This window comes from Akebia trifoliata, unplaced genomic scaffold (assembly GCF_017979445.1).
Source record: "Akebia trifoliata isolate Shusen 1 unplaced genomic scaffold, ASM1797944v1 Contig00608_ERROPOS3031104, whole genome shotgun sequence".
In the NCBI taxonomy this organism is placed as follows: Eukaryota; Viridiplantae; Streptophyta; class Magnoliopsida; order Ranunculales; family Lardizabalaceae; genus Akebia; species Akebia trifoliata.
Genome location: NW_028237131.1, coordinates 749,476 through 761,826, shown reverse-complemented (window position 1 = coordinate 761,826; position 12,351 = coordinate 749,476). Strand labels below are relative to the sequence as shown.

The following is a 12,351-nucleotide window of genomic DNA, read 5'->3' as shown; positions in this document are numbered from 1 at the left end:
TTAGGGAACAATATCTATGGTGACAATGTGAGGGAAACCATACTGAAATGGTAAAAGGAGGGGAGTGAGGAACTTGCTGCTTATATCCTCATGCAAAGGATTTTTCCTAATGCTTCTCCTGCATTTTTGGTCCGAGATGGAATTTGTCATCAAGACCAAGCTATATCAGAACTTGGGATATATGGTGCTTAACATTTGTTGACTGGACACAAGGTTGCTATTAAGATCTTAAATCGTCAAACAATAGATGATTCAAATGCAGAAAGAGGTACTCTGTAGAATTTGACATTTGATGTATTGTTGAATGATTAACTGGAGCATGATAGCATGTTTGGGCCTCTGTATTAGAACATTGATCAAGATTATGGATGTGTCATGACTATTTTTAAACATGATATCAGCATAAGTGGCACAAATGCTGGGGATTAGGATCAGAGTATTGAACCTATTAGTTATGTTGCATTTCATTGGATGGTTAAAAAAAAAAAGAAGCTCGCTAATTGATGCGTCCAACATTTTCATGTGCATCTCACATTGTCATCTTGTATTTGTAGACAATCAATCATTCTTGTATGTAATGTCCTAGTTAAATTTTTTCACCAATAGAAAATTCTAGGAGCAGAGTGAATTAAATAAGGTGGATAAATTTGGGAATAAATTTAATTGACGAGGAAAAGTAGAGTTGTTCAGAGATATTCTTTAGACATTTGATCAATAGTATTGATTTTTCTTCATTGAAGTTGGGTAAGATTGTGTGGTTGGAAAGGAGGTTCGATGAGGAGATTTTCATGGATATTAAGGCCTCAAAATAGTGATAAGGCTCGAGGATTGTCACACACCCTCCCATGTTTTTTTTATTCCTCTTCCTATGCATTTTTTCCCCTCCCCCCTTCAATTTTTTGTTGATGACATTGTCTCTTGACCGGGTCTTTTCATATACTAATTGGAAATGACCTAAATATCATGTTCTTCAATTTCTAACTAAAAACCTCTGAATTTCTCCCTAAAATCATTCATCTTCAAGTTCTTCAACTATACAACTAACCATAGTTTGCTCCCACTACAAGAAAATCCTGGCTCTGCCCATGTGTGGGTAAATGATCCAAAGACTTACAGATCTCATTCCAAGAAAAAGTCATAGTTAAAGGAATGTAAGGCATGGCTCATTGCATAGGGTGCCATACACCCTCCCATGTGTTTTTTCTTCCTCTTCCTCTGCATTTTTTTCCCGAATTTCTGACTATGCAGGCTGCATTATTTTAAGTTTTGATTACAATTCATTTCTTACAAAGAATTTCTCATTGATCATCTTTTGAACCATTCCCTTTTAATATTGGTTTTCCAATTTATAGGAACAAAGATAAGGTTATCATTATTTTAAGTGCTTGCTGGTATAATTGCAAGGTTTTTCTCGGCTGCCCAAGTCTGTATTGCGTCTTGTGTGGATTTCTATTCCAATATTGAGATGACACAAACTCATTTAAGGCTGTCCAAAAGCCTGGGGAGTTTGTGATCACACAAACTCATTTAACATTATAAAAATCTTCAGCTTTAATGCTTCCTAATACTAGTGCTATTGTTTATCTATCAGGAACACATGGCGCTTAATGATATAGATGCTCTGGTTGAAAGCTTCAAGAAAGTATTAGAACAATCCATTATTTTATTTTCTTTACCAGATGCAGTCGTCTCTCCTTCTAATTTTGGTTGAAAATGGAATTTGTAGGCTTTGGAGATAAAAAAAAGCAAGCAAGTGTGTCAATGGGTTAAGATTTTCTTGTTGGGAGGCAGCCCCTTTTCATGGTTAAATTTTCATCAATGGTTATGTACACATGATGTATGCTAATTTTGTGTTTTTCTATCAATTGTAGGGTCCGATAGATCATGTAATAATCTTTTACCATTTTTTTATTTGGTACTTTTTTGGAATTTATGGATTATATTTAGAAGAATTTCTCATCTGGCAATTCTTCATTGACAACGAAAACTGTTTGAATCAAGTAACAACTGTTTGATGTTGGTTTGCAATTAAAATCAGGGTCCTAAAGGGATTTCAGAGGAATACATGACCATGTGTGAGGCTTAAACGCAAGGACCAGCCTACATTTTTATTATAAATCCAGAATAACAATTTTTTTATATTATAAAATCCAGAAAAAACGACAGCTATAAACAGTTGTATTTTGGAACTAAGTCAATTTTTAACGACTGTTAGCAACAATCGTTTTTGTTAACTACAGTTGTTTTTCCCGACTGCTCAAGACAGTCGTTTATTAAAGACGTCTCTGTTTAAAACGATTGTTGCTGCGACATTTTCAGCAGTCGTTTTTTTAAAAACGACTCTCTTGAGCAGTCATTTTTTGCCATTTTTGACATAGTGACAGTTATGTGCGTGCAACCATGTCATTTGTGTTAGCGCTGTGTCTTCGTTTGTGTCATTCCAGCATTTTCCTTCTTGAGATTACATCTCATGTATCTTGAAGTCATCCAAAGAAAATTAATATTCTATATAAAGAGAAGAAAAAAAGGTTAGAAACATGTAAACAAGGTACAATTTTTTTCTTTCTTTCTGAATAGTATAGGTATCATTCCTTCAACATGAATTATAATTCAAAAGAAACAGGAAAAAAAGAAGAAGAAGAGATTCTAAGAAAACAAAATACTTTCCTTATCCAAGAGTGCAAGTATCTTTTTCTATTGATGTGCAGGAGAAACCTAGTGTAGGGTTCTTTGCTTTGAAAACAAGGTTCATTGGCCAATTAAAAATCAAGACAGCTAAAGGATATAACGACTAGAGTGACTATCTTAGTAAGATTTTATATCTTACTGAGGGTCATGATACTCACCTGGAATGTTATGTCTGTCAAATAACACATCAGCACTCTAGAATTCATAACGTAGATTAGATTTATAATAAAAAATCGAAAAATAAATGTTTTTAGACTTGATATAAGACTACTAAAATGGACTACCACCAAACTTAAAATTTAAAATCAAATTTGAATGGTAAAAAGTAACTAAGTTATCTAATGAGATTAGATTGATTTTGGTGTCTAATCCAATCGATTGACAGTAATATGTACACCTATCGAAAGAAATCCCCTTTAAGAGGTGTATAACACAAGGACGAGTTTGATGGGATCCACTTTGGTTCTTGGTCTGGAAAAGACATAGAAGAAAGAAGGAAAGCAAAATACTTTACCCGGATTCAGATTATAAGGGAGGAGAAGATGAACAACAAAATTACTTGTTAGCTGAACCTAAAGAAGGAGAAATGGGAAAACCATTTTGTTTGAATGTAACATTGGACGATAGCAAGTATTCCTCCCCGATACCAATAATTGGCTTATACATAGCGGCAGGTACTTTGGTGTGTGTTATATTTATGATTTGTGATATATTGCATGGATTGCGTCATAGGAAGCCATGGATACCATGTCGATTTTTCTCACTCAACTCTGTTACACTTACCCTTCTTGCAATTGCTTCAAAACTCCCGGTTGATCTTACTACTTCAATGCCTTCTGCCCAAGACCAATTATCCAAGTTGAGTGGTACTGTCTTAATATGCATTTCTATGAGTTTTTTCACCCTTTCGCTTGGAACTCAGAGTGACTCTGAACGCCTTTCAAACTTGATCGCCTTGAGCATCTTTGTAATAACTGTTGTTGTCAATATCTGCATACAGCTTGTCACTGGTGTGATCTTCTCATTCATTTTAGAACATATCATAACCATGTCTTGCATGCTACTATCGCTTGTTGTGTTGTGGTTCGCTTTCAATTTTCATATCCCTTTGTATATTTCTTCCTCTTCCAGCATTGCTGATGAACTTAAAATCTTTGATCCACAAAATTCTGAGAGTGAAAGTATGATGCATAGAATGAAGTCATTTTATCCATCTAGCTATCGACACGACCCTGAATTGAAACTCCTTTCTTCCCCAGTTTGCTTTATTATGTGCATGCTTTCTACAATTTGTGCACTTGTTCTATCAGAAGCTGCATTACGGTCCCTTGCTCTTAAGAAAGTGGAGTTTCGATGTGAAGTTTCTGATTATAAATGGTCAATGTGGATGATTATTGTGTCTCAGTTTCTCATTGTCTTGGTAGGGAGTATAGCCAATGTATTGAGATGGTTGCTATCATTCAAAGGGTTTGACAGTTTCTTATTTGGAAAAGAAAATTTTTATGATGATTATTTTGTTCCTCCTTCTTGGGTTTTATCAACTTTGCACAAGTTCCACATTTTGTATTCTTGGGTTTTATCAACCTTTTCAAACCTCCACATTACGTCATTCTTCAATATCTCTGTAATGGGGGGAGGGGGATTCATGTTTATCTTTCAAACTCTTACAAGGTACGCGGGTATAGCATTGCGTATATTAATCATGATATTGACGGTGTTTGCCACAATCTTTACTTTTATGTTCAAGATCCCCTCGATGTGCTTGATGAAAACCACTAAATTCTGTTATGGAAGAGGAAGAAACAATGAAGATAGAAATCGTATGAATATGAACCAATGGATACAGAGAAACTATGAGAAAGAAGTAAATAGATGGATGGAGAAATATGAAAGAGATTCTCGGCCAACTCATCTCATCCAACTTCTTTTCAAAACTGCTCCATCTCAAGAGTCAATTACCCATAAAATTTCTACATCATCAAATGATGATAAGAGTGTATCTTTTCTTTTAGTGGTACTCTTTATAAGAGTAATCACCATTGCACTTCCAGATATCCTTAGTGCTTCTTTAATTCGTACCTTAGACGAAGTTTTTGAAATCATTTATTTCATTGAAAAGAAAAGAAATTTCACTGATGACTTTGATAGAAAGAGACTAGCACTCGCAAAAGAATTATGGATTTTCAGGGACAACAATTGTCATTGGTTCAATACGAAATTCATTAAACCATGGGTAAAGAAATCTATGGATGCAGGGTTTCAATCTCAATCGGACTTAAGTTGTGCACTTGGGATTATCGAAGAATTAAAAGAAATATGCAAGAGAACTTCCTTTCTTTCGTTTGATGAAGGTATTTATACAGTTAGAGAAATAAATATCATCTATGGACTTATCATGGGACAAGGTTTCTTGGGACAACGATCACATGGGCGGACGTATGCATCAATGAACGAGCTATATGGGCAGATAGAGCAACTCTTTGTGGACATGTTGCATTTTTTTCTCTCTCAACTTCCACTTGCCTTATTCAAGCATCTTGTCAAGAGTCCGATTATGCAATGTGAAGAAAGATCAAGACTTGCCCTTAAATTCCTTTGCAAACTTGAACCATTGGAGGATAAAGTTCATTGGGCATTTCCTGAAGGAACTGGTATCACTAGCTTGATAACCCCACAAGGTCATCCTTCATTAACTGATGGAACTGTTATCACTCAAGTTCCAGTCATACACACTCAACGTATTGAACCAGTGGAAGGCAATGTTGATGCAGACGTTGCTCATCGAGTTATTGAAATCCAAGAGCTTGTTTGAACAGCATGGATTGTAAGTACATTTTATTTATTTTAATAGTACTATAGTTAGAGAAATTTCTTCTTTAATTTGTACTTTGGACCATTGTTTTAAACAATTCCATTTCTGATTAGGAGAATTAACTCAAAATTCCACTAAGTCAACCTGGTTTAGTTGGATCTACTAGGCATAAGATGCTCACTCAACCAATATCAAACCATGATTTCAGAAGTCAACAAAATCAATTTCAAACTTGATCCAATCAAGCTGTAATAATTTAAAATTTAAAAATTTCCAACTATGGCTAAAACATAGAATTTACTTTTCATTATTTTATATAATTTTTGTTTGTTTATCAAAATATAAATTGTAATTATATTATGACTCACCAAGGCACCCAACAAGTCGCAGATATAACCAATCCCCAATAAACCTTCAAGAAATAAGTTTTCCAATTTTTTAAGCATTACTAAGAAATACCTCATCTAATTAATGTTTGGTGAATGTCATTATTTGTATAATTAAATTTACATATCCGAAACTTTTAAGTCATATAGGAAATTTTTTGTCTCCCAACGTTGTTCCCCTAAGACTGTTTTCCGAACACTACCCATATATATAGGGTGGTGTTCAAAGGCCCTAAAGAGAGCCAAACATTTTTTCAATGTATGGGTTAGAAGTTTCGATCTATACTCTCTTCGGGGGAAACACTCTGTACATAAGCCTTTTCAAGGTTTGCCGTTAAAGAGTACGTGTTTGGGTTATTGTAGTTTTTCATAAAATAAAGCATTTCTATTTTTTTAATTGATTGTTTGTATTGAAATTCTCAATCTTCTTCTTTGGTTCTTGGGTTTGATTTCTAATGGATAGATTGTTTAGTTCATCTAATTCCAGTGCTTCTTCTCCTTGATTAGTAACTTTGTAGATTTTCTTAGATTAAAAAAAAAAAAAAAAAAAAACAAAGGATGGGTCCTTTTAGTAAAATTGGTAATCCATCCAATAATAATATTGAAAAGATAATTAGTTATTTTAGATCCATGATCTGGATAAGGCTCTCTGTCTCATGTCCCTTGCCCTCAAGTTATCATGAAAATAATAAAGGGAAGTTCTTGACAGACCTCTGATTTACCCACCCTGTAAAAACTAGGAAAATCTAATATTTTCTTACAGCACAAAGTGTGATTTATCAAATTTTAAACACATTATTTGGCAATTGGGTTTATTAATGATTCACCTATGATTATAGAACCTTTTTCGTATATTTCTACATATTTTTGTATTTTTTTGGTGTCCAAGTGATACTCAAATGTATTTGATAAAAAGGTGAAATGTGAATCAATTTTGTTCTATAAAGTTTTAATGTTAGGCTTGTAGTTGTATTTGCTTGAGATCAGTTATGCATTACTTGAGCATATTGCCACATGATCTCCCATTACTCACAAACAAATATAGTTATACATACCATCATAGTGTTTTAGTTATCAACTTAGGTCTTAAGTAATGGCAGAGGATTTAGCCTCTTTCTATTATTGTCGATTATAGTATATGACTCTTGGGGTTTTTGTTTATTTGAACCCAAAAAGTATTTGGACCACATTTTTATTGAATTGTTGCTTCCTTTTATTCCTCTATTGATATTTTCATGTTTCTAATATAATATAATATTGCTTCTCATATTGTGTTGTTGGTGTTGGTGTGTGCAGACTGTAGTTTTATGTTTGGTGAATATTTATACCATGCTTGGAAAGGCATTATTGTCATACTTGGAAGGGGCTTAATGTACGCAGTTGCGCTTGGGATTATGTATTTTGTATATTGTGTGGAATGTTTGCCATTTTTATATTGGTGGTTCTGAGTTTTGTGAGTGTATCGGTTCTGTTGTAGTGAAACCAAGTTATGGAGTTGTGCCAATACAAGAGCCCATTTACAATGAGAGGTTGGGGATTGATAGATATGTATGCATTGAAGGTTAACATATTCAGAAGAATCACCTTGTGGTAAGAAAAAAACAGAAATTCAGGGTTTTCAAAACAATTTGTAAAGAAGTTTGATATACTAATCAATTTTATTACATTCTTGAGTTTACTTATTTTGACTGTATTTCTATTTAAATTTTATTTCTATCAACTCTTGGTGTGATTTGCTAGCAAATAATTGGTTTCTTTATCAACAAGGGAGAACATGATGGAAGTGGCTTTAAAATCATTAAATAATAATTTTTTTTTTTTTTTTTTTTAATTATTACCGCCATGAGGTTTAGCTCCCCTCTACCCAATAATCAGTAAATAACCTTTAATGGACTCATCTTTTACTTCAGCCCCAAAAAAAACAAAACATCTCTGGATATCTACTTCCCCCAAAACTATGTACAGGCTCTTCAATGAGATCAATTGCCTTTCTGCTTGTGGTTAGAAAACCCCAATGTTCTTAAAGGCCAATTATTTGCACATTTTGAAATCTAACTAAAGATCCATTTTCACTCTCGTTGTTCGTAGTGTATGATGCCGATAATGAATGAGAACAAATAACATTAAAACTTCAACTTATTTTGTTAATGGTCGACCCGACACTTATCAAATGCCCCATCATCAAACATTCCTATTTAGTTATTATTATTCCAAAGATCACCAAGAATGTAAATTAGAATACATGCTCCTTCATATCATTTGGCTTGGGTGAAACAAATTAATTACAGTTGGATATTATTCAATCAAAGACCAACATGGTTTTATAACTTGGTTCCGCGTCCCGGACCAGTTTTCCAATACGTTTGAGACATCTTGTCCAAAAATTTCAAAAATGAAATTGACTTGTGCGTTTGTATCGTTCAGCCTTGATACCAAGTTAACTTAACTTGGACGATATGTCTTGGTGTCAGATGAGCTTTGAAACCATGGAGACCAAAGGTGCCCAACATGCATGACAGAAAAAATAACTACGTATCTTAGAAACACATTGCAGCACCTACACCATTTAACATCAAAACAATGATAAGAAATTGCTTCAAAGCCAAATTGTCATATCAGGTGACACATTAGAAAAGGAGTTGAAAAATAAGAAATCGTTGGTGGTAGTTCATTAACTACTTTCACCTGTCCAATTTGTTTTTTCTTTTTGATACATAGTATATATTTTTTTTAAAAAAGAGCTTTGTAGAGGGAGGGCATTGCAATTGACCAAGAGTTTATGTATCAATCTTGAAAAGCAATTTACACATATAAAAATAGATCCGAACCGTCCACCCTGTTAAGATCTAATAGCCTATGTCTTTTGTTTTTACATATGTTTTCAGGTAGGTAATAAGAGAGTCTTAAGCTTAAGACCTTTCATCTCTCCTGTGATTTTCATGCGGTCATTTTTTGAAAAAAATAATTTTGGATTTCAGCAATGGAGATGATGGTTTAAGAGAAATGGGATGATTTTTTGCGAGGATGATGTTTATGATGGAGAGATCATCGGCACCAAAAATCAGCTCATTCTGAAATTTCTAACTCCATCAAAAGGGGTTTACAAAAATCGGACAGTCCACGATTCTTGGTGACGATGATCTCTTAATCATTCTTACAAAAAATCAGTCCATTTCAAAATTTCTAACCCCTATTTTGAAATAATGTTTAGTTAATGTTTGACTTTCTTTAGAACCTCCAAATGCTTCCCATAAATATATGTGGGGAAAATGATGCACGGACCAAGGGACCATATAGAAGATGGACCGAGGTCTACATTTGAGCCACATTGATTGCCCCAATGGTCCAAATGACAATTCAACCTCTTGTCTGTGGTCTAGATTGGGCTTGAAAAAATAATCCCTCCCCTAACAAAGCATTTTTTTGACATCAAATCTTGGGTTTAAAAATTGATAGTAATTGAACTCTTAAATTTAAAATTTAAATTAGACGGTGAAAAAATCTCTTTTTTCAATTTTTATTTTTTATTTTTTGAGATTTCATAATTTATGTTCCATGGAAATAGATGACCCTTAGAGGTCCATACAAATTGCAGACCACTCAAATCTCTCTCCTCTCCAATGTTTCTCTTTCTCTCTCATCTCTGTCGGCCTTTGTCACTGTCACTCTCATCTCTAACCATGGTTTTTAAACTTGGTATCGCATTTCGTCTCGTTCAGCTCCGATACTGAGTCGTCTCGGATGAGTTTTCCGATACGTTTGAGACATCTCGTGAGATAACTCAAAAAATTGAACGTGAGCCGTAAAACTCGGTCAAAAAATGACTTTGTGAATTGGTCTCGTTCAACTGTGATACCAAGTTAACTCTGGCGATACGTTTCGGTCTCGGACGAGTTTAAAAACCATGTCTCTAACCTCTCTCTCTCTCTCCCTTTTTCTCTTACATCCACTCACGTATCTCTCCCCCATCTCAGTCCTCAGTCTGTTTTTGTTCTTTTTAGAGGATGAAGAACTCTGTTTTATAAAAAAACATAGAAATGTTAATTTTTTTTTGTTGTTGAAGTGCAATCATCCTAATAGGGTCCAAGGGCTATTTTTCAAGAGAAGGGCTGCAACCGATTCTATGTGATTTGCAAGTAATAACTCCACAAATTTTGGAGATGTATTTGATACATCTAATTGTGTGCCCATAGGGAACAAGTGAACAACACCCATAAATAATTAATAATTATAATTTTCTCATCTTAAATATTTTGTATTTTGAATGATACCCTCTACTTGTTTTGTCTTAGTAAAAGGATAATGTCATCCAATCTTTTGGACATTAAATATTTGTTTTTATTGAAAATGAAAAAAAACATTTTTCATTTTTGCCAAAGTGTTTATAAAATTTATTGCATAAGTATTAATTAACAACAATTTTTGGTAATTGTCATGGTTTTATCTAAAAAGTTATGATAGTGAAGATAGATAGATTAACTAACCAAAAACATGAAAAGGTTGCCATTAATGGAGGACAAGGGTGGTCTCAAAAATATACAGCAAAAACTAACTTCTCCTCACGAATAAGATCGCACATAACAAGAAAATGCTTAGAAGAGAAATCCCTAAATTCCTTAACACCAATGAAAATTTAAACACAATTAGATCGATGGCCACATGAAAATAGTACCCACTACTTCAAACTCACAAAAGAAGATGATCACAGCAAACCCAAAAGATCAACTTCTACATTCACCATTCTTCACTCATGTCCAAGAAAATGTGATAGGCATAGTTGATAGACTACAAAGGCAACCTTAGCCTTCAACCCATTCCAATGATATAATCACCCATGTGCTTTGTAATTAAGTTAATTGTTGAATTTAGTCCAACATTGAACACTCATTGGCTTGTCTCTCTCCTTATAAGTTCCTGGGCTGTCCACTCATTGCCAATTGATTTTGAGTTGAACCCCCAAGTTTTTTATGGTATCAGAGACGGTCTTTTTCTCCTCCACGTCACCCAGTCAGGTGTGTGTTGAGTTTAGTTTCACATCGGACACAAATTGCATTGTCTCTCTCCTTATAAGCTCCTGGGCCTCTCCACTCATAGCCAATTAGTTTTGAGTTGGACACCCAAATTTATCACTAACTGCCTCTTGCAATCACCAATCAACTTGTTTTTCTGTATATAATTTTCTCACTATACTATCACATTCCTTCAAGATCGTGGATACCCATAGTCCCGAAGTTCAGATTCGGTAAATATTCAGCAGGGGTCAGTCAAATAAGTTTAAGAAAGATTCGTAAAAAAATTCAAGGAACATTCAATTGACGTTTTTAGATTTCTTACCAAAACCCATAATCTCCAACCTCCCTAAAACTGTGTCATGTTCTTGACATTTGAATATTCAAAAAATTTAAGAGTTAAGGACAAACATATTATCACATTTGACGATTAATCAATGTTGAGAGAATTTTTACAAGTTTCGAAAATATTTGGAAAATTTTGTGACTGAAGATACCCATCCCCCCCATGGAAACCCAAACAGCAGAGATTCTATTAATCATATAAAAAGTTCTAGCAGGACTTCCTGATTTTCAAAATAAAAACCTTTTCAGCTTTGATATTATAAATGAAAAAAGCCTCTACGAGAATCTGCAAGTAGTTTTTGAAACAAACATTAAAACTTGCTACACACTGGGGGGAGTCGATTTTGATGATTATGTTTAGATGGGAGCAACGATAAACGAACCTATATCGTAAATCACCTAAAACTATTAGATTACCCATAAAAGAAGAATCTTGAACAAGAAAAGCATCACAAATCAAAGAAAAATTTATCAAAGATGAGAGAAAAAGTTAAAAAATGATCAAAGATGATGGAATTGAAGACATGCCCAGATTGATTTCTATGCAGGGAAAGTTCGAGAAAAAAATGGATTGCTAAATCAACAGATGAACCTCCAAAATCTTTCGAATGACGATCAACTTTTGAACAATCGAAAACTTGCTAGAAGGACAACCATTATGCATTGCAAATCCTAGACTTGGAGAGTTTGGTAGAGTTTTATCAACTCCAAAGAGGAAATTAAATTGTTTTTCTAACATTAGATAGAGGGTGTTGTTGCGATTCTCGACCAATATGGTAGGAGTTTCAACTCCATTGATATCGACACGATTCCTTGGAATTAGACACCCAAACAGTGGCATGTAATTTACATAGTGATTTGCAATTCCAATGCCCTTGTCCAAGTGAGATTGGATCCTCTATAGTTGTTTGTACTTTGTAGTGATATTTTACGGTTAAGGGAGAGCCAAGTCATCAATCCACAAATATCTTCGTCCTTAAAAAAATTGGAGGTCATGGACAGTCCATATTTATTTAATTTTTCTCTTTTTATTTTCTCATATATATTCTAATTTATTTGAATTTCGTAACGTAAAATATCCTAATTGATATTATTGCATATATTATTCTCC

General features: G+C 34.0%; 1 protein-coding gene across 1 annotated transcript; it reads left to right on the top strand.

The window, feature by feature from the left end:
• Positions 1-3,151: 3,151 nt before the first annotated feature.
• Positions 3,152-7,518, top strand: LOC147381274 (uncharacterized). The gene is made up of 2 exons (XM_086430663.1): positions 3,152-5,512; positions 7,183-7,518. Exon 1 carries the CDS (start codon positions 3,275-3,277, stop codon positions 5,498-5,500), a length of 2,226 nt encoding a protein of 741 aa, XP_086286789.1. The 5' UTR covers positions 3,152-3,274; the 3' UTR covers positions 5,501-5,512; positions 7,183-7,518.
• The last annotated feature ends 4,833 nt before the right edge of the window (positions 7,519-12,351 follow it).